Here is a 22,671-nt window from a genome sequence, read left to right as displayed (position 1 = left end):
AAGACCCCCTGGTCGTTTCCTTGTCAGGTTTCTACCATCCCTCCCCTGTGCTGTCCGGGAAACACAGTCGGAAGCACAGAGCCCGCTGGACAGAGAGCGAGGCGCTCTGGCTGAGCGGTGTCTCTGCGGGAGCTCTCAGCAAGGCTCCCCACCTGCGCCTGAGTGGCCCTGCAGTGTCGGGTGACATTTCCACAAGCACAAGCGGAAAGGATGCACAGCGCTGGGCCCTCCTCTCAAGAGGGACCCCCTAGGAGTCTGGTGCACTCGACAGCAGTCCTTAGGCTGTTGATGGTCACAGACCATTTTGAGGATTCGGTGGCAGCGACTGTGCCTCCCGCTGACACTCACCTTAGCTAGACAACCTGTGTGCCAGGGCTGATGTCACCTCCTAGCTCTTTAACCTGGGGCAAGTCACCAGGCCTTGGAGTCCCATCTTTAAAAAAGAGAGTGGGGAAGGTCACCCAGGTCACAGATTTATGGCAGGAATCAGATGAGTCAGTGTGGATGAAAGAGTCCTTTTATACCACAAGAGCATATATAAAATCGAGGCACCATTGTAGACACTTGCTATTTCAAGCATTATAGTCGGGATGAGGACAGGGTTGTGAATTTAGCCTAAGGCCATAGGACACAGTGGGTGTAGGGAGAGAAGGAAACGGATGCAGACAGAGAGATGGGACCAGGCGTTGGCGAGAGTAGCTGGGAAAGTTGGAAGTGAAGGAAAGCAAAGGGAGCTGCCGTATTTTGAGGACTCTAGATGCAAAAGGAAAAGAAAGAACATCTGCCTCTACATGTGCAGCCAGTGTTGAGATCTTGCAAAAAGCCTTTCATGTAGCAATAATTGAACACTCCTGCCCCTGAATATAATGAAGACAAGTTGCCGTGGTGGTGGTCCTAGTTAGCTTTGACTTCAGGCGCCTCCTGTCAGAGCCCGCTAATCTCAGATGAGAAGACTGTTTAGGAGCTACAGTCTGGGTCTCTGATCTATCTCATAGTATCTGTGTGGTTTGGGGCAGCATTTAGCTTCTCTGTTCTTGGATTCCTTTGCCTCTAGAACCTTCCTCATAGGGTTGTGCATGTGCGAAGTATTGAATGACTCAGTGCACTTGGACCACCTGGTGAGGAATAATGCATCATGGAAATCCTGGGGCAGAAGGAGGACTGGCTGTGCTGGGAGAACCCAGGCATCTGCTGAGGAAGATGCCTTGGGCTTTAACTGTGAATAGTTTGGGCCATCTGAAACCGGTTTGGCTCAGTGGATAGAGCGTTCTTCTGCGGACTGAAAGGTCCCAGGTTCGATTCCGGTCAAGGGCATGTACCTTGGTTGCGGGCACATCCCCAGTAGGGGGTGTGCAACAGGCAGCTGATCGATGTTTCTCTCTCATCTATGTTTCTAACACTCTATCCCTCATGCTTCCTCTCTGTAAAAAATCAATAAAATATGTTTTTAAAAAATAGCTTGGGCCATTGCACTGGCCCTGTTCTCAGTGGTTACAGAAGCACTGATGTGCTCAGGACCCAGCGGTCTGACATATCTAATATCCTAAGGCTCTAATCCCATGAGGCCTCTGCCACCAATCCCAGGAAGCATCATCCGTGACCTGTCACACCCAGGCCACGCATGCGTGGAGACTGGGGCAGGGAGCGGAGACTGGCACAAAAACTCACTCCTCCCTTGCCAGGGGCTTCATCCTGATGGCTCTCCCTCCCCCCTCCCTTTTTTTTTCTGACGTATCTCTCTGATCTTCCTTCCAGGTGCACTATTGACAACCGGGTCACCCGGGTGGCCTGGCTTAACCGCAGCACCATCCTCTACGCCGGGAATGACAAGTGGTGCCTGGACCCCCGCGTAGTTCTCCTGAGCAACACCCAAACCCAGTACAGCATCGAGATCCAGAATGTGGACGTGTATGACGAGGGCCCGTACACCTGCTCTGTGCAGACGGACAACCACCCCAAGACCTCCCGGGTCCACCTCATCGTGCAAGGTAGGCGGGGTCTGGCTGGGCGGTCTGAGCCGCCGCTGGAGAGCCAGTGCTAAACACTTGGTCTGTGATCCTTAACAGAAATGGGTTCTGTCTGTCTGTCCCATCCGGCCAGGACACCTTCTTAATTGTCATCTTGCCGTTAGATGTTGAGTTTTCATGTAATTTTCCCATTGAATAGGACCAGGATCTTTTTTGTTGTGGCTGTTGTTCCAATAATATATTTTCTCAGGAAATTTTCTTCTAAATATAGCTTTTCTTTTTTCTTCCTCTGAAGATGTTTTGGTTCCTTCCAATTCTAAGCTTGCTTGATTGGAAGAGCAGCATTTGGGTTCTGGCCCCTGACCCCTGACCCCTGCCTCACACTGCCTTCAGAGAAAGCAGAGCCCAATATAGGGGCACTGGCAGCTACCCGGAAGCATCCTGCCCACCACCTGCATCTTTGTCTTCCCTCACTTCATCTTTCCTCACCCCCGGCCCTGGGTTTGTTCTTCCTGCCTCTGATTCACTATGTTTTGGTTGTGCCCCTCAGCCTCAGCTTTTGGAAGCTGTACATTCATTTCCTTTTTGGATCTCTCTTGGTTGTGCTCTCTCTATGATGCTCAGGCCCGGGGAATGGTGTTTGCCTCTTCCCCAGGAAGCAGAACTGGTCCTGGGGCATTCACACAATACTTAGCCATGGGGGTCGTGTTCCTAGCGAGGTGGAGGCACTGGCCCTGACAGAATCAGACGGGGCCTCTTTCTGGCTGTAAGACTTGGATCTGGTTTGAACCGAGCCTCAAGACTTTCCTCTATGCCAGTGGTTGGCAAACTGTGGCTCGCGAGCCACATGCAGCTCTTTGGCCCCTTGAGTGTGGCTCTTCCACAAAATACCATGGCCTGGGTGAATCTATTTTGAAGAAGGGCCTTTAGAAGAAGCTTAAGTTTAAAAAATGTGGCTCTCAAATGAAATTTCAGTCGTTGTGTTATTGATATTTGGCTCTGTGGACTAATGAGTTTGCCAACCACTGCTCTATGCAATGGGTCCGTGTCATGAGATGCTGTGGGGAGAACCACATTTTACATGTGCTAATGTGCAGAACACATAGAAGAGGGACTGGAACATAAGATGCTGCTTAAGTGATAGCTATCTTTTAACCTACTCTTGTTTTTAAATTTTTAATACATCTTTGACAGTGGACTAGTTCCTTCCTTGTTTTATTATTTAGATGTGTCAGCCCTTGAACACAGAGCCTAGCTCCTCTGTGGCCGCTTCTTTCCCAGTTCCCTTCACCTGCTCAAATGGCAGGTTGGGGCACTACACTTCTCTTTCAGATGCTCCTTCCCTGCCCCTTCTTGTCAGCGTGCCCTGGAAATGGTGAGGATACCTTGGGCGGAGAAAGGTCGCTCAAAAGAAAAAAAAAAAAAAAAAAGCAAAGGAGCAGGAGGAATGAAGGAGAAGCTGGCTGTGGGAAGGCAGGGAGCTGGGTGGAGTATGGGCAGGAACTGCAGAGAGCGGGATAGTGTGACCAGGGGTATGGAGAACACACAAGGGGAGCGAGAACAGCAGGGGCCCTGGATAGGACAGAGAATCACATCACTGGGACATCGGAGCCCCCCAGCTGGGTCAAATCAAGTTGTTTTTGTTTGTTTGTTTTTCTTACTCTTCATTTCCAAAAGGAAATTTTTCTTTTATCAGTTGTGTAAATGAATATTTTTCAAACTGCTGGGTGCAAACAGCAGTTTTTAAAGGAAATAGAATTGCACAGAAGCTATCAGAGTGTATTGCAAACAACAAAGTAGGTATTGTTACATAAAATTCTGTGTCATTGAAAGTTTTTAATTTAAAATACATGTTTATTGTGGATAGTTGGCCAAAAAGCTTGAGAATCACTATTGTCTGAGGAGTGTCCCAGAATGCCCCAGTGGCATCATTTACATCTAAACCAGGTGGTGCATTTGAAACTGTTCCCCAAGCCCCAGCCTGTTCTTCCCTCCCTCCCCCCCCACGCCCACTTGTACCTTTGAGAGCAGACTGTCTAGCAATGACCCTGACACCAGGACAGGACTGTCACAGACATTTGCTGTAGAAAGCAGGCATATTATGAACTGGAGAATGGGAAGAATAGTGATGAATTTTGAAGCCTCTTTGAAAATAGGCACCGCATTTTTATAATTTTTTTCCTTACGCTTATATGCTCCTGCCCTAACATAAGTGCCTTCTCCAAAGCGAACATTTAGTAAATGCTTATCGAATCAAATGGCAGGAATTACAGCTCCGAGGTCTCACATAGACTCACAGAGAGAAGGTTGAGTATGTGAGGGATGGAGAGATGGGAGGAGGGGAGGGGAGGGAGCCCACATCAATTTTCACTCATGTCCAAGCTAATGGAAAACGTCTAATCCCCAACGAGGTGTTCCCTTCCATGAGCTGGCGAGGTGCCCTCTTAGCCTGACATACCACCTCAAGTATCGGAATCTCATCTCGGGCTAATTTTCGAATGCTGATGGGTGTATTGATCTGGAGACAAGCTGGGATAAAAAAGGCACTGGTCTTGTACACAGACTCAGCCCAAGCTAATCCGCTGTCGATATGCCTGGCCTGGGCATTATTGACACTCTAATGAATAGAGGGCCATCGTTTTCCAGGACCAGCCTGTTCCCCCCTCTTTAAAGCAATCAGACCAACTAAAGAGAGGCAGACTCCCCTGTTTCTGTATTGGGAACAGGATGCATTGCCATCCGGGATTAAATATATATATATGTTTATTTATCTTGGGAGCTTTTATTGTACTGAGCATGGAGCCTGGTACCTCCGCTGAAGCTGACTGTCTGGATTCTGTAGAAGTTTCTTCAGAGTAGGAGAGCTGGAGTGAAAGTTAGGCATGTTACGTCTTCAAAATGGTATTATGATCATTACACACACACACACACACACACACACACACACACACGCAGCAGGAAAAAGGAGTAAACTGAGTCTGTGTTTTTACGTATAAGCAGCCAGCTTTGTGTATAAATAAACCCACACAGAGAAAGGTAATGCATTTCTGTAGTGTCCTGAAAGCTGCTGAGGGCTGGGGTTGTCTCTTTCTCTTTACTCTCAAGCATGCCTCCGTCCCACTGTTCTACGTGCTCCATCTTCTCTGTGGCTGTGATGGGACATGCCAAGAGCCAGGATCCATCCTTGCATCCGCCAAAGAAGCAGATCCTTCGCCCAATGCATGTTCCCATCATGCTTCACTCATTCATACAGCTGTGACCATTGGGAGACAACCCTGGTGCTGTGAGGCTGGCCACGCACTTAGCATGAAAAATAAATTGCCCCAAACAAGCTAGTTCCCATTCCTGGACAGTGTTTGCCCCAATCGTCCTCAGAATTCAGCTGCCCAGAGTTTGGCTGCTGCTGGCCTCATCCTGATGGCCACCGCTGCTGTGAGTCCTCCACCCCTGTGTTGGCTGATTAGGCATTAAAAAACAAACAAACAAACAAACAAACAAACAAAAAAAACAAACATTTTGAATGATTTCAGAGAGGGAGAAAGAGATATAAACATCAGTGATGAGAGAGAATCATTGATGGGTTGCATCCTGCACACTCCCTAACTGATGATTGTGTACTGACTGGAAATGATAATAATAAGTGATAGCCATTACTGTCCAACAAGAGTTAAAGTAAGAGTGGGATTCAGTGACCCGAAGTGCCAGGTGTGGTGTAGAAGGGAGTGGAGTTTTGTGAGAAGATAGAGATCTTTTAAAGACAGGCGGGGATTGTTTAAAATGATGGAGGGCTGGGTTCCTTTGTTAGCGAGGACAGAGAAGAAGGGCCAGAGTCTGAAGGTGTAACTAGGGGAGAAGAGACAGAATTAGGGGACTGGACTGGTTGAATATCGGGGCTGGAGGGGCGAGGACAGGAGGGTTGTGAGTCCATCAGGACATTAAAATTGCCAGTTGGAGCCCTGGGAGAGCTTGGCTTGGCACTAAGGCATCTGGAGTGTCAGCTGGGAGCACATCCTGTGGCAGAGGTGCGGGGGTCAGGTACTCAGACTATTGATTTTACGATGCCTTGCAAACTTCATTCAAAATGAGTTTGTGAGAGTAAGAAACACCACCCATGGATGGCCATGCCCACTTAGGCAGCTGAATATCATCTTTCAGGCCACCACCGCAAGGGAAGCTCTCTCTAAGGTTCATTAAAACTTGGGCCGAGTGATTTCCCTGGCTTTGACCTCGGGGTGTTCTGCTTTATGAGCGTAATTAATAAGGAGCTGCTTCGAGAGTCTAGCTGCGGGTTTCCACCCTTCACCCCTCCCCGTCCTGCTGCCGAACCGTGCTTCTGGAACATTTTAAAATGGCCACACTCCTGTCTCCATTTCCCCCTGAAAGAGGACTTAACTTGGCAAACCCAGAGTGAATGGGAAGCTCAGTGGGTTGACCCCTCTGACAAATTAAGGACAGTGCAGATACAGAGCTCTGACTGTATCTCTAAAATCCCTGAGTGTGGAGGTGCTGGAGCTGCAGAAGTGCCATGGGGTCTGCGGGGGATGGGGGAGGCCTGCTGGGACACCTGTGGCTGTCAATGCACAGACATGTTTGCAGGATAGACCGGGCAGAATGTGGTCCTTGAACACATGTGGATGTTGGGTGACAGGTGTAGTAGTAAAAGCCTTTGTTCTCTTTACTCGTTTTCCAGGCCCCAGCTAGATTCCCTGCTTTGTTACTGAGCATCTAGCCACCCCTTCCCTTTTGTTTGGTGTAAATGAGTTTTCCTATTTCTCCCTGGGCAGAATTAATCCGAAAATCCCTGCTATTGTTTGATAGTTAATCACCTGCCTTTTGGATCCAGCAGCTCTGGGTCTCCTGTGGAAGGGGGAAGCAGGCTGATGTCTACAGGGTGAGACAGGGACCAGAGAAGATGGTGGTGGCATTCCAGAGCGGGAGGGCCAGGCCTGGAGGACATCAGGCAGGCAGGCGCCACCTTTCGCTGACCTTTGACTGTCCTCCTGTTCTGAACCCTCTCCCCTGACCCATCTGCTCTGTGTAATCCTGTTGCTTTCCAATCATGAATAATTAACGGACCTTGTCCAGCCAAACTCATTATTGTGATTAAAGAATGGAAACAAAAAGTTTTTAATTCCTAGACACCTACACTCCACAGCCTCTCCTCAACCCTGAACCTGAAAGTATGGAAATTGGGAACAATATATCAGAGAGCATAATGCATTCTAACCCTTACATTGAAGGCATGGATTTCCGTCTCAGCCAGGTTCCCCCAGAGCCCAAGGTGCCCCCCAGCCTGCGGGCTCCCCAAGAGCAGAGGAGACCTTCACCAACACATTTCTTTTTAAAAATATATATTTTATTGATTTTTCACAGAGAGGAAGGGAGAGGGATAGAGAGTTAGAAACATTGATGAGAGAGAAACATCGACCAGCTGCCTCCTGCACACCCCCCACTGGGGATGTGCCCACAACCAAGGTACATGCCCTTGACCAGAATCAAACCTGGGACCCTTCAGTCCACAGACCAACGCTCTATCTACTGAGCCAAACTGATTTCTGCCATCAACACATTTCCATTCTGGCTCCATCTCTGCTGACTTCATGGAAGAAAAGGTTGCCATCCAGCTCTGAACCAACAGAAGTCACCTCCTGAGTACCTCTGTGTTCTTCCGGTGTCAGTCGCCTCAGGGGTCAGCAGGTCACATTTGCCATCTCATATGGCTTTGGCTTTCTCCATTCTCTCTCCTCTCCCTGCCTGGTTCAGGAAATAGATGGAAAATGCATATTCGCCCTGGTCATAAGACCGTGCATAAGAATTCGACAGAAATTTCTAAATGTCAGGAAATTAAATTCCACCAAAAATTAAAGTGTTCCTCAGAGCACCCTGGAGAATGACAAAGAAGGAGGAAGGGCATTTTATCTGAAATGGATTTATGGCATTTAGGCAGCATGCAAATGAGGCAACTCTGTTTCACCTGGTGAATTCTAAAACTGCCATGCAGTTAGTTAACCGACAATAGAGGGGCAAAACGTGTGGATAGGTTTAGTAGCATTTCAATAAACCCCCCAAAACAACATCTGTCTACAAAGCCAAGGAGAGTAGTAATAAACTAATCTGAGCAAATTGCTGCAGCCCAGGACCTATTGGGTTCAATAACGGCATTTTCTGTGTTTTCTGGTAAGGCTTGGGAAGGGACTCAGCTTTTCTCAGTGGTTTAGAAAACTCGGCACTGGCCTCCTGGTGCTGCCTGACAAGGGTCCCTGTGTCCAAGCCAGGCACACTCCTATGGCTTCAGGGTGGCAGAAAGCTCAACTGACTCTATTGCTTCACAATGAATGCTTACAGGAGTCAGGCAGCCTCCATCCAGGTAAGCAGTTAGAGATCCCCAGGGACCATCTGTAAGCAGCCACCAAATCTTTTCCCGTAGGTGGCTTCCCCAGGGAGGCTGCACTGCCTCAGATTTTAATGCCCTAAGATTGAGAAAAGTGGTTCTGATTCCTCCTGGATCATATATTCCACAGCCTCCCCATGAGGAAGAAAGCCATTTCATTTGGGAGGAAAGGCAAACTTTACCTAGATTCATTTATTTCATTATTTTATTTGTATTTTTATTTCAGAGAGGAAGAGAGAGAGAGAAACATCAGTGATGAGAGAGAATCATTGGTCGGCTGCCTCCTGCAATGCCCCACACTGGGGATCAAGCCCACAACCCAGGCATGTGCCCTGACAGTGAATGGAACCCTGACCTCCTGGTTTATACCACACTGAACCACTGAGACATGCTGGCCAGGCCTAGACTCCCATCCCCATGTCAGAAGCCCCTGTGGTTTATTGAAGCTGCACTTTAAAGATTGCATGAGATCTCTTTATGATCTCATGAACCACTCGTGCTGATCTGACTAATCCTAGAATATGTCCAAAACAACCCTCCTCACTACCTTCCCAAAGCTTTCATTGATGGCCCCTATAGTGTGTGTATCAAGTGTAATCAAAGGCGGCATCATGGATCTGAATGGCATGGCTGTTGCAGACTGTTAGGTCCTCAAAGGCCAGCAAAAGCCTGGGGCAATTCTCTTCTTGCTGAAATGGGAATGCCTAGCTTCTCAGGGCAGGGAGAGACATTGGTGACCAAATCTCTCCATCTGTCTGTGGTTACAATGAGGACTGTCACTGACATGTTTCAGTTATGAAACATGCTTTGAAGCCAGGTACTGGGAACACAAAGATTCAGCGAGTCCCTGCCCTGTCCAGATCAGACTCCCGCACCATAGCTGGGTCAGGTGCTTATACATGCAAAGGTTATGAACTCACCAAACGGAACTGATTGAATGTATCTGCAAGATTAGGCAAAACCACACACAGGCTTGCATTTCACCGAGGTCTCAGTGGTGAGTAGGACTTTTCAGGGGAGGCGGAGAAGAGAAGGCATCTTGGACGAGAGCGAGAGGATGTTCAAAGCTTGAAAGTCTGAACATGTATGGCACATTGGAGGAAGAATGGGACCAGGAGTGTTTCTGGGTGAAATCACTGGACATACAGTCAGAAAGACAGGCTGCATCTAAGTTGCGGGTGGCCTGTGTGGTACTGTTAGGAGTGCAATGGGAAGCAGGAGGCCTTGGGTAAGGTATGTCTTCAACACAGGCGTGGTTTTCTGCTTCTCCTCCTCCAGGAAAGCTGCATTAGATTGACTCGGCAAAGGATGAGTATCCAGAAGGCTATCCGTGGAGTAGAAAAGGACAGCTTTCGAATGAGGAAGGGAGAAATATTGGAAGAGTATATCAAAACCCAGCTGTGGCTAGGTAAAGATACAAGGCGAAGGGACCGCTTAGGACTCCTTATGTCCAGTGAGCTAAATTATATATTTAATAATTCCAATTACATATTTCCCCCATAGTCTAGTTAAGGTACATTTCTTTGTACTCTAGCAAATATAGTACACGTTAGTAGGGATTTTGTTTTGTTTGTTTTTAATCCTCACCTAAGGATATTTTTCCATTGACACATGGATCGGTTGCCTCCTGCACATGCCCCAATCAGGATCTCAAGGCCCAGGCCAGGGAGGTGCCTGCAACCGAGGCACATGCCCTTGAAAGGAATCAAACTCGGGACCCTTCGGTTCACAGGCCATTGTTCTATCTACTGAGCCAAACCTGCTAGGGCCCTTACCAGGCTTTTGGCTCTGTCTGTATCGTGATGTTTGCACCAGAGGTGAGGATGTTACAGAGGATAACACGGCTGCACGAGGGCCCACCGTTCACAGCAGCCACCTCTTGCTGTACCTACGCACCCACCTGCAGATGCCGAGGCGCAGTGTTGAGATGTCTCCAGGCTGATTTATGTGGCTCTCAGGTGTCACCGCCTGGAGTATATCTTCAGATTTATATTCCTGTTGAGCATCACCCGTGGTAAATTAGTGTCTAGCGTCGGTACCACATCTAATTGGCTGCCGCTGGAGCTGGTGGAGCACAGCGCTCTTCTTCTTTGGAGAGATCTTCATTTCATGTTATTTGAGAAAGGATTTATTGATTTAAAATTAGGACAGTTTAATTTGGTGGCATGTTTGCTTTATGTCTCAATTACATATTCATGTCTTTGTGGTAAACTCAGCTGGTGGGGAGATTAAGAACTCAAAACAGAGGATCCTGCGTGGCAAACGGTGCTCTCTGCTGTGATTAATTGGGGATCTGCACCGTGAACCCGGCGTCCGCTCCCTTGGGGACCGGAGGGCTGAGTACACAGCAGGACATTTTGGAATTTAGGAGACCTGGACTCCAGACAGATCTTGACAATAAGTACCTGGGAAATGACCAACTTCTTTAATCTATGTTAGATTAGGTGCACTTTATGGAAAGGTTTTGATCTATCGCATAATTTAATTTGAAGGAAAGTATCAGATGGACGCCGGGAAGCAGGGCACCGCTGCCTATTAACATCCTTCATCTTTGCAACCGCTTATTAGCAATAAAGGCTGTCAGGCGCTGCTGTTTATCTTATTGTGACGCCTTTGCCCAGGCCTCATCCTCTGCACCAAGAATGCCTGCAGTCTGCGGCTGACATGGTCCCCATTCCCAAGAATTTCCATGGATTGTGTCCCCTTTTTCCCAGTTTGATTCCTTCCTTTAGCTCCAGGGTTCCTGACTTTTTTTTTTTTTTTTTTTTTTTTTTTCCTGCTGACTGGTTGATGTTCTTCAACTCTCCCACTGTCGCCCCCTTTGCTCTCAGAATTCCATTTGGACAGGTTTTATGGTAGTCTCAGCACACCACACGGAACCTGGGCCTCAAGAGGCATTTGTGGCCGAAACCAGTTTGGCTCAGTGGATAGAGTGTTGGCCTGCGGACTGAAAAGTCCCGGGTTCGATTCCGGTCAAGGGAATGTACCCTGGTTGTGAGCACATCCCCAGTAGGGGGTGTGCAGGTGGCAGCTGGTCAATGTTTCTCTCCCATCAGTGTTTCTAACTCTCTGTCCCTCTCCCTTCCTCTCTGTGAAAAATCAATAAAATATATTATATATATAAAAAAGAGGCATTTGTGCTAATGCTGCCCTCACTCTCAATACTCAAATTGCCATGTTTTTTTCCTACCTCCAGAAAGGGAGGTCAGAAATGTTGATTTCTCCCCTTTCCCCCCGCCCTGGCACCCTCCCCCCCTCCGCCCCTTTAATTCCTGGATAGCTTCCATGTGTCAATTGCTGATGATAAAAGATGGATGAGACTGGTCCCTCTGATCAGGACACATAATGTGGGTGGGGCAGCAGTTAACTGTGAAAGGAAAGCTGCTCTCATAGAGCCAGGGGGGAGAGGGGGACTCAGACACCGGAGCTTGGAGTCTAGGAAGGTTTTTTGAGCTGGATGGTGGGACACTTCAGTTCCAAGGCATTACAATGAAAATAAAATGGGTAGTCTGCCCACACCATTCTGCCCTCCATAACCCGCCCTTTCTCTACTCCCAGCTGAATGATCTTTGCAAACCCAAATCTGATGACACTTATAGGACTTCTGCTCACTCTAAGAGAGCCAATCCCTTGTGAGGGTCTGGGAGGAGCTTCATCTTCACTCCTAGTTCGCTCCAGCTCCTGCCTGGCCAATCTCTTTTTCTTTTATTTTACTTCGATTGTTCTTTCTGGTCCTGAGCTTGGTCTGCATTCTCCCCCTCTGCCTTTCTTGCATTCTTCTCTCTTTTCACTCAGTTAACCCTATATATCATTCTAATATCCATTGAAATATGCTTCCTTAGGAACGCTTCCTCACACTTGCTTTATTCCCCTACCTTTCCCTCCTCCCCCCCCCCCCCCAATTTAGAGCCATGATCTTGCATTTCTTGTTTTTTTTTTGTCACAGTTGGCATTTGTTTCTGTGATTAGCTGGTGATGGCTGTGAGCTCCAGGGCAAGAGCCTATTTGCTTTCACATGAGTGCCTGGGGCTTACAGCTACTTGTTGGGTAAGCTTTTTTTTTTTTTTTTAAATCATTAAGCCAAGTAATTCGGTGTGTGTTGGGACTGGTGATGGTAGGCAGAATAAGAATAGGGGTCACTCAGAGTTATCAGATTCTAATCCTTGGAATTGTGAACATTACTCATTTGTTATCATCTCTGCAGATAAAGTTCAGGATTTGAGATGGGACATTACCCAGGGTTATCCAGGGGGGTCCTCCATGGGATCATGGGTAATTCGTAAGGAGAAGGCAGAGGAAGACATGTGCAGCACACACACAGAGAAGAGGGAGTGTGACTGTGGAGCAAAGGGGAACATTCAAAGCCCCTGGGTGGTGTGGCCATAAGACAGGGAGTGTCACCAGCCAGTGGGAGCCAGAGGTCCCAGGAACAGCTTCCCCCCAAAAGCATCCAGAGGGAGTTTGACCCTCCCAGCAGCACCTTGGCACCAGCCTAATGGAACTGATACAGGACTTTCCTGTCCCTAGAACCATGAGGGAATACATCTCTGCAGTTTTAAAGACACAGAGTTTGTGGTAATGTTACATACTGCATTCACAGGAAACTTCTAATCCCTGATGGCAGAAAATCAGAAAAAGTTGGTATTCTAAAATGGCTAGAAATTTAGTTTTGATCATTGTGAGATGAAGTAAGACACACCTTTGGGGAAGACTATTTTTATTATTTCTTTTTAAAGAAATCTCTTTGGAGAGCCTACACCAAGACTATACTTTTCTGATGTTGAAATAACTATCCCTGGGTCCCCAAGGGAGGGGTGAAGCCACATATGATTTTAATGGAAGCAGACTGACATTGCCTCACCCTGAGCTGTGAGATGTGGCTGGGGAAATTCAGACAAGAATTGAAGATAAAATTGCTAAGTATCCTCTTGTTAACCGGGAGTGAGGGCAATGCCTGGACTTGATTTCTACTATTTGTACCATAGACATCTCAAATGCAAAAGGTACAAAATAGATCTCTTGAATTCTAGCCATTGTCCCCACTGTACCCTAACCCAGGCTCTAAACTTACCCCTTCTGTGGTCTTTCCATTGGTCACTGGCAACTCGTCTCCCACTATCACGTGTCAAAGACCTCAGCATTGATCTCAACTTCCTTCTTTCTTCCATACTCTTCCCCAGTCTTGAGTATATCCTGTTAGATTTACTGAATTTTGGAAATTTATACAGAATCCTATCACTTCTCCCCACATTCATCTCCACAGCCCTGTCCCAAGGAGGAGGAAAAGGAAGAAGAGAAGGGGGAAGGAGGAGGAGGGAGAGGTTGACCATTTCCCAGACTAACTGGATGGACCTGTATCACCCTGGTGGAGGTGTGGGTGTGTGTAGGTGGGTTTAGAAATCACAGGTCTGGGGCTCAGCAGAGCTAAGGGATAGAGGCAAGTGAAAGTCAGATTGAGAACATTTCAAATATAAAAGCCTCAATTATGTTCATGCTCCTTAGTAGGAATTGTGTCAAGTCAGGCAAGCAGGCTCTTTCCATGTTTCTATGTGAGCGTGGCTTTCATCTCTCTGAACTTAATGCTGTATTGTTGTTCGAATGAGATGTAGGAAACAAAGACACAAAGAGTGGCTGTTCACAGAGGTGGGTCAGAAGAGTCTTCAGCCCATCTTCCCAATTTGTTTTAAGGTGGTTTCTAAAGCATCATTAGGCTTTTGATCCTTCTATGTGGGAAAACATGTGCAGCCCTCCCTTTCCTCTCCTTGGGCAGGCAGCATTCAGACCACTCAGTTCTCAGTCAAGGCACATGTAGTCTGTTTCCGGGGCTCCAATGGCTCTGTCTCCCACAGCCAGGATTAATGGGCTCAGGAATCACTTGGTGGAAATGGGAGTGGGGACCCCTCATCATTACACCTACTGACCCAGGAATAAAATGTTTGCATTCCGTTCCCCCAACTTTATACTATGTTGGCCTGGAGACCTTAATTTTAAGGGGACACAATAGCAGTTCCACTGGGCTGAAGGTAAGACTGTAGCCAGGCCATTTGGGGTCCTCATGCCTCTGAATCAATGGGCAAGGAAAGGAGCTATGGTGCTGACTGGTGTGATGGACTTGGCTACCATGTGGAAATTGGACTGCTAATCCACAATGGGGGTAAAAACATTATGTTTGTACAGAAGATCCCTTAGGACCGTGATCGGAAAACTACAGCTCGAGAGCCACATGCCGCTCTTTGGCCCCTTGAGCGTGGCCCTTTCACAAAATACCACGTGCAGGCGTGCATGTACAGTGCGAATGAAACTTCATGGCCCATGAACAGAAGTTGGTTTTCGGCTTTTAAAATAAATTTCAATCATTGTACTGTTGATATTTGGCTCTGTTGACTAATGAGTTCACTGACCACTGCTTTAGGACATCTCACAGTATTACCATACCATATGATAAAGCAAATGAAATAAAAAAATTAATGATCTAGACCAAGCATGTCAAACTCAAAGGCTAACATGGGCCAAATGAATAAGGCATGTGGCCTGTAGGTCATGAGTTTGACATGCTTGAAAGGTTTCTATGCTAGGTGCTTGCTGAAGACAAAGAGAATACCAAGTAGTCAGTGGAATGAGGTAGTTTTAAATACCAACGACAACTATGTGACCAGTTAAAGAAATGAGGACTGTCTGATTGTTATGGCTAGTTCAGTAGTCCTTCCTGATTCTGAATATGTTTGTGTGTGTATATGCACATCGTAAGCAAATGCCTTTTTTTTACTTTGATCTTTTATTTTCTTGTCATGTAGCATAAGATGTATTGACTTTATATCAGTACTTAAGTGTCATAGCTCTGTATCATACTATTTAAGGTACAGGATATGGAAGAGTAAATAAACATCACTCAAGGACTTGGCCTCCTATTCTGGGAGAGATTTTCAGTTGCAAACAGGATACTTGCATCATGCTAGGTAGAGTTACAACCTTGTTATTGTCTGCTTTTGGAGATTAAGTCTGATTTAGAAAGATACATGTGAGTGCTACGTTCACAAGAAGTGGACTTGAGGTTGTTAATTTTTATTTTCCAGTGTGCCTGGACTAAGGGATGAGCAGATAGCTCAGGTAATATGATTTCTGGGTGTGTCTGTGAAGTTTTTTCCAGAATAGATTAGCATTCCATTCAGGTGACTGAGTAATGACCACCCTCACCAGTGCAGGCATGGGCTATCCAATCTGTTGAAGGCAGAATGCAATAGAAAGATAGAGGAAGGGCGGATAGGGTCTCTTTGTTTGAGCTGGGACATTCATCTTCTCCCACTTCAGACAATGGAGCTCCTGCTTCTCAGGCCTCCGGGCTCAGATTGGGATTTACTATTGTCACCTCTCTGGGTGCTTAGGCCTTTGGACTGAGACTGGATTACACCACTGACTTTTCTGGGTTTCTAGCTTGCAGAAGGCAGATTAGAGGATGTCTCAGCCTCCACAATTGCATGAGACAACAACCTATTATTTCTCCTTCTCAGGGAACCCTGACCAATACAGAGGACCAGTGAGTTTTCCATACTAAAAAGCTACCTTAGAATTAGCATAAGTGTAGCTCTGTGAGTAATAGCTAATGGTGCTGGGCAATGCAGGTACAGGCAGTCTATAGTACTCAGAAGAACAGGGAGCCCATTTTCCTGGCAACAGATGTGAAACAGAAGCAAGGTCATGACTGTATCTTCTGGCAACCACGTAGAGACTCCTGGCCCACCTTTCAATCCAGGCTCGTGGAAGAAATAAGCTTTTGTAACATAAAAATTATTCATTACTCCTTCCTTCAAATGTCCATATAGTTTTTGCAATGAACCAGGAATCTTGCTAAGACTCTAGGTGTAGAAGACAAAGACAGATATGTGTCTAGTCTAGTGAGTGACTAGAGAAGTAAATAGTTCATTGTAGCACAGGGAGGGAGCTTGGGGGATTGCTGGTCCTGTCTCTGAGAACCCAGGGGCACCCAAAAGGAAACTTTTCCTCAGCTATGAATGGAATAAGATTATCTAGGTCAGTGGTCGGCAAACTCATTAGTCAACAGAGCCAAATATCAACAGTACAATGATTGAAATTTCTTTTGAGAGCCAAATTTTTTAAACTTCGTCAAAATAGACTCGCCCAAGCTGTGGTATTTTGTGGATGAGCCACACTCAAGGGTCAAAGAGCTGCATATGGCTCTCAAACCTCAGTTTGCTGACCACTGATCTAGGTGAAGAGGGAAGGTGAGCTATTCTAGAGAGGGAACAACATCATCAAAGACTAGGAGATGAACAGGAACACAGCACATTCAGAGAACAGAAAAACATCCCATGAGCACTCCCTCGGAGGAGGAAATGGGGTGGGAGGTGAGACCAGAGAGGGGACAGAGGCTGGATCAGAAGAGGCCTGGTTAGCCATGCTCTGGAGTTTGGATTTTTTCTTAAGGGCAAAAGGTGCTCAAATTAGGGAAGTGCAGACCCTATTCAGGAGGATTTCCCATAGGGTTTCAGGTTTGAAAAGAGGGGGTGTGGGAGCAAAGCAAAGACAAAAAGGCCCCCCATTGCTCCTCATTTTTATCTGCCTCACCCATGCCTACCTAGAGCTGCCCTGGGTTAAGAAGAGGCAATGTCAAGGCTAGCTCATAGACTGTAATTTAACCCCGAGCTGGGAATAAATCATGGACTGATCCTCTAACATGGCTGCAGGGACCAGTAGAGCCAGGTGGAGGTAGAGGCATGCACGGCTGTCCTTCCTGCCATGGGTATTTCCCTGCCTCTGCCCCTCTCCGTCTGTCTCTCCCAGGCCACTTTTCATCTGGTCTCACCAGCTACTTCGTTTTATTTCACGTTTATTTCTTGTTGTCTTCTGCCTGGGGCAGGTTTCCGGCTCTCCTTTCTGTTTAACCTTGTCCTGTTTTTCTCCTCTCACCTTCCGTGGGATCCACTGTTCCCTGGCTTGTCGCGTGCCCCATTCTTCATTTGGACCTGCTCTCCTCAGGACTGTGCCCTCTCTGTTCTAACACTTGCCCGTATCTTCTTTCCCACCCTTGACATTTTCATTCTTTTCCCTTTCCCCTTCCTCTCTTTCCCTGGTCCCCTTATCCTCTGGCATCCTTCACTGTTCCCGCCTCTGCCTTCTCTCCCAGTTTATGCTCCATAATCTCCAGCCTGCGGTCCCCTCCAGCCTTCAGTCTCCTGTCCATCAGAGCTGTTCCCTTCCGAATGGCATCCAGAGGATTACCTTCCATACTAGGACCCCTCATTGCCGCTGAGGAGGGGAGCACACACTCCGATGTGCCTGCTTATTTATTTATTTCTCTTTCACCTAACAAGCACTCTGTGGAATTGAGCCACAGTTCCCTTGAGGAGTCTGCACTCAGCCACTGTTGAAATTCCCTCCCTGCACTGCGCACAGAGGGAAGGTGGACTGCTTCAGATGTCTTTGCTGAGATTCAGAGTCTGTGTCCTTTGTCCCTATTGCCATGTGTATGTATGTGCATGCCATGGTGGGTGTGTGTGTGGGGGGGGGGGGGACTGAGCTTCTTTATATTTATGAGCCAGAAAGAACTTGCAGTGGATCAAGGATGTTATGGACACATGCTGTTTATCGAGAGCAGTTTCCCAAACTTTTGACATATGTGTACCCCTTCTATAATTTTGGTAATGCTGAGTACCCCTCGTACTCAAGAGAACATAGAATTAGGCGCAGCTAAGCACGGTGCAGGGCATATCCCCACCAAACTCCGGTGCAATGCATACCCCCACCAAACTCTTCCTGTACCCCTGGGGGTACTCGTACCACACTTTGGGAAGCACTGATATAGAGCAAACATGAAGAGCATAGAGGGAAAGGGGGCTGGGACTGCTGGAAAGACTTGGGAAGAGGGGTCATCCCCAAGGCCTGGTGCTTTATCTGTATTGCAGAACTCTCCACTGATCCCCTCGAGAGAGTGGCCAGGTGTGGAGGTACCGATCATCTGAAATGTCTCTGGCACACCATCAGCCACCTGGCACCTTCACTGCAGAGAAGTGCTGCCTTGTATGAGTCTTGGCCTGGCCGCAGACAAGAGCTTAAGGAAAGAGGGGCGTCCTAGATGGTGCCCTGGCCAGAGCACAGACACACCAGCTGGTCCCAAGGGTCTTCTCTGCCCCCACTGTGCCCCAAGCCTCCTGTGACTCGGGTGTGCCCACGTGCTGTGGTCATAGAAGATTGTAAACATAGCCTTTCCCCTCACGGCAATATTACAGGCAACTGTAGGAAACAATAGCAGGCAAGCTTGTGCCATGCATTGCTACTAATATTTATAGTTACATCTTCTTTAAACATTGCTATGAAGCGCCTGGAATTAAATGATGCACTTTATTTATGTTATCTCATTTATTTCAAAACAATCCATTAGTTCCAGTGTAACAGATGCTATTATTAAGGAGCCTCTGGGGGCACTTGAGTTGCATGAAGTAGGTTCTCACTGAATCACCAGGTGGGGGCAAGTGACACCAGATTTCTATGGATTCGAGGTCAGTGCCAATGCTGTGTCTGAGGCCAATCAGCGAAAGTCACAGGGTTCACCTGGGCAGTGGCCACCGCCAGGTGCCCTCAGACATTTGTGGTGGGGTGGGGTCTCAGGATATGGTCAGGGCGAGTCATAAGAGCACATCAGGCCCAGGTGAAGGTTTGTCGTGTGAGGGTTCGGGGGGGGGGGGGGCTCTGCACAGGAGTGTGGACATTGAGCAGGTGTGTAGAGGAAGAATGGCCCCACCCAGAGCCACACACTCAATCTGTCCCAGGGTCTCCAGGTCTCAGGGGCACAGTGTGGTCACAGCTGATCCTCACAGTCAGTCAGTCTGAGGACCCACCACAAGCACACCAGGCCAACAAAAATCAAGACCCAGCCACGGCAGGAGGGCACACCTAGCCCACGCAAGGACAGTCCTGGAGCACCCAGATCAGGTGATCAGGGAGAGTGTGTCATTGGGTCCCACAGGATACCTGCTATATAAGGCCACACTACCAAGATTGGGAGACATAACAGGTCTACCCAGTACAGAGCAACAGTCCCAGACAGGCAGCCAAAATGGGGAGACAAAGAAACACACCCTAAGCCTCTTTAAGAAGAAGAAAGAAAAAATAAATAGAGGAACATAGTTATAAAGAATAAAATGGCTATAATTACATACCTATCAGTAATCACTTTATATGTCAATGGCTTAACTACTCTAATCAAAAGACATAGGGTAGCTAAATGGATAAAAAACAAGACATTATTTCTATATATCTATATCTATATCTATACCTATACCTATATCTATATCTATATCTATATCTATATCTATATCTATATCTATATCTATATCTATCTATATATGTGCTGCCTACAAGAGACCCACCTCAAAACAAGACACACATAGACTGAGAGTAAAAGGATGGAAAACAATATTTAATGCAAATGGAAATGAAATAACAACAATAAGAGATAGCAATACTTATATCAGACAAAATAGACTTTAAAATAAGGGCTATATTAAGAGACAAAGAAAGACATTACATAATGATAAAGGAATACAATCAATAGGAGGATATAACCCCAGTATCAACCCCACTCTCCCCAGCCCAGAGCCCTAGAGCTGGAAAAAGACACCCACATAACATCTGGTTGTGAAAATCTGCTGATATTCTGTGTCAGGGTGAGAAGGTAATCTGCTAGAAAACCAGGTATCCTCTTAAAGGGCCAACACACAAAATCTTATTTGAAGCTATTCAACCTGGGTCTTTCCCAGAGCAAGGTGGATCTAGGGGAGGAAAGGGGCGTTTAGGAGAGTGCCAGGAACCAGTTCAGTTCATGGTAGAATGGAGTTTTCTCTCCAAAGATCGTTTCTCTTAGCTAGTCTCTCCAAATTTCCCTTTACATCACTAGACAGTTTCTATATGACTATTTTATTTTCAGCTTCCCTCACCTAGAGGTATTAATGCTAAGTGAAATAAGTCAGCCAGTAAAAGGCAAATGGTCAACACAACATACCCTTCGTTCTTCTCACTTTGGCTACATCACATCCAATGACCTGCCCAAACCCATGTGGTTTCAGCCATGACTGCCTCATTCCAATGGCCACCGGCCAGCAGCACAGCTATATCTGTAAGAGCCTATTGGATTTTCCTCTTGATAATACCACAGTAGTAAATGCGTATCTTACCCCGCTACCCTCACCACCCCAACTCCCTCTTGCTTCTGTGTTAGCAATCTTCAAGTATAGCAAAACTAGTCCCATTCCATAGAACAGAGAATAATAAGTGATCTTTAATTATTTCCTTCCTAAAGCACTATGCCTGCAATCACTCTTCATCTTGACTGTCAGTGATCACAGTGATAATAATAGAAAATATTTATTGAGTTCTTACTAGCTGATGGGCACCAGGCTTAGCACTTACAAATCTCAGTGGAAATCTAACAGTTACAGTTAGCAGATAGGAATAGGATATCTACATTGTTGATGGGGAAACTGAGGCTACAAGGGGTTAAAACCTTGCCAGAGCATCACGTTTCCAAGTGTGTGAGGTGATTTGAACCCTGATCCACTACTGAAAGAATGCCCTTGGTTGGCAGGGCCAGCCTCAGGAGGCTGAGCTCTGGTTTGGCTTTCTCGAACCTTCCTCTTGCTAAGTTCTGCTTTTTTCCAGAGAACCTTGTCCTTTTATTATTTGTGGGGAGGGGAGCTTCCCTGTTCCCTCAGCAATTGCATGTTCATAATATTTCGTGCTTTAATTTAGTGTCTCTAGTGATATTTTAAAAAGGACTAACAGTGACCTCCGCATCTCAGAGGAAGAGAGACTTTTATAAATAAAATAATTATCACAGCTGCTCTGATGGCAGCCCCGGAGCTGTTTAATAGAGATATCAGTTGCTTGGTGTTGAACATTTTCACCCAGAGCTCTTTATGGCCCAAGCTTTTCTTGTCTGTTGCTACTCTGGTTTGCTTGTTGTAGTCTTGACACGGCCATGCAGCACTCCTTACTATCCCCATCAGAATTGAGCAGAGAGCGACTCAGCCAGAGGTCCCTGTAATGTATTCTGCGGAACATGACCTAGTTTCTTTAACCTTTTTGAATAACCGAAGTCCCAAATCCCATTTGGACCTACAATGTCAGTTTAGCAGAGAGTCGGTCCTCCTTGCCCGCCTCATGCTAAACGAGATCTCATTATGTTATCAGTCTGCAGCAGCCACTTCTTCCGTGTCACATGGATGTGAACTGATCACAATACTTATTGGAGCCTGGAGCTTCAGGATTCAAAACTTGGAGACCTGTGTGGACAAAACTTGGGTCGGTATTTAAGGGAATTGGAGCCCAAACAAGGGGATTGGGTAAAGGTCACTGTATAATTGACCATCATTTCTTGCATCAAGGCTACTTTCTGGAACCTGTCTGCTCCCTCACTATCCCGTGGCACTTTACCAGCAAGAGATGTGAGAGGGCCATTGTCCTCAGGATAGAGTGTCAGTGACACCCTGAGGCAGTCACAAGACAGACCAGTGGTCAACCTGGGGTTTCTCCCCAGACATCCCTCAGGCCATGTTTGACCTTCACTCTCTCAACTCACCACAAAGCATGCTCTCTTTCCATTCTTTCCTTTTGTAAAAAATGGTTTTATTGGTTTCAGAGAGAAGAAAGGAGATGGAGAAAGAGTTAGAAACATCAACGAGAGATAATCATTGATTGGCTGCTTCCTCCATACCCCCTACTGGGGATTGAGCTTATAACCCCAGACCAGGAATCGAACAGTGACCTCCTGGTTCATAGGTTGGCACTCAATCACTGAGCCACATCTGCTGGGCATTTTCCATTCTTTTTAGCACACTTTACTCAGGCATTCATTCAATGCAAATTAGCTAAGCACTGGCTATGCACCAGTTATATGGCTGACATGCACAATGACATGCAGGGCCAGCATAGCTCCTTATTCCTTTTGGAGTCTGGGTTCTTCACTTTCCATTTCATCTTGACTTGCCTCTCTCTCAAGCATATATTTTCTTCATAATTTACAATTGTATTAAGGGTTTCTGAAGAAGTTTCCTAATTAACCAGGAGCAATACACTGTTCTGTCTCCATTCAGTGTATTTTTTTTTTTTTTTTTTTAGAAAGCAAATGCAAGTAGCCAATCTGTCCATTACAAATGAGTTCATTCCTACTCAGGCAGCAGCTGTCACATACCTTGCCTGAGGCTTCTTATGTTATGTGCAACATATTGGCTTTAGTTGTCTGTACTTCTTCCCCAGCTACACTGTGAGGCCTAAATGAATGGAAGACACAATAAATCAAAA

The 22,671-nt window shown here is 46.6% G+C and overlaps 1 protein-coding gene across 4 annotated transcripts in view; it reads left to right on the top strand.

The window, feature by feature from the left end:
- The window catches only part of NTM (neurotrimin), an 814,150-nt gene that overhangs the window by 648,324 nt on the left and 143,155 nt on the right, over positions 1-22,671 (top strand). For all 4 annotated transcript variants that reach the window (XM_036449152.2, XM_036449153.2, XM_036449155.2 and 1 more), the window contains one exon: positions 1,756-1,988. In XM_036449152.2, the coding sequence (XP_036305045.1) occupies positions 1,756-1,988 (233 nt within the window). The remainder of the gene's footprint in view (positions 1-1,755; positions 1,989-22,671) is intronic.

This window comes from Pipistrellus kuhlii, unplaced genomic scaffold, assembly GCF_014108245.1.
Source record: "Pipistrellus kuhlii isolate mPipKuh1 unplaced genomic scaffold, mPipKuh1.p scaffold_m20_p_20, whole genome shotgun sequence".
Classification (NCBI taxonomy): Eukaryota; Metazoa; Chordata; class Mammalia; order Chiroptera; family Vespertilionidae; genus Pipistrellus; species Pipistrellus kuhlii.
This window is presented reverse-complemented; position numbering and strand designations above follow the sequence as displayed.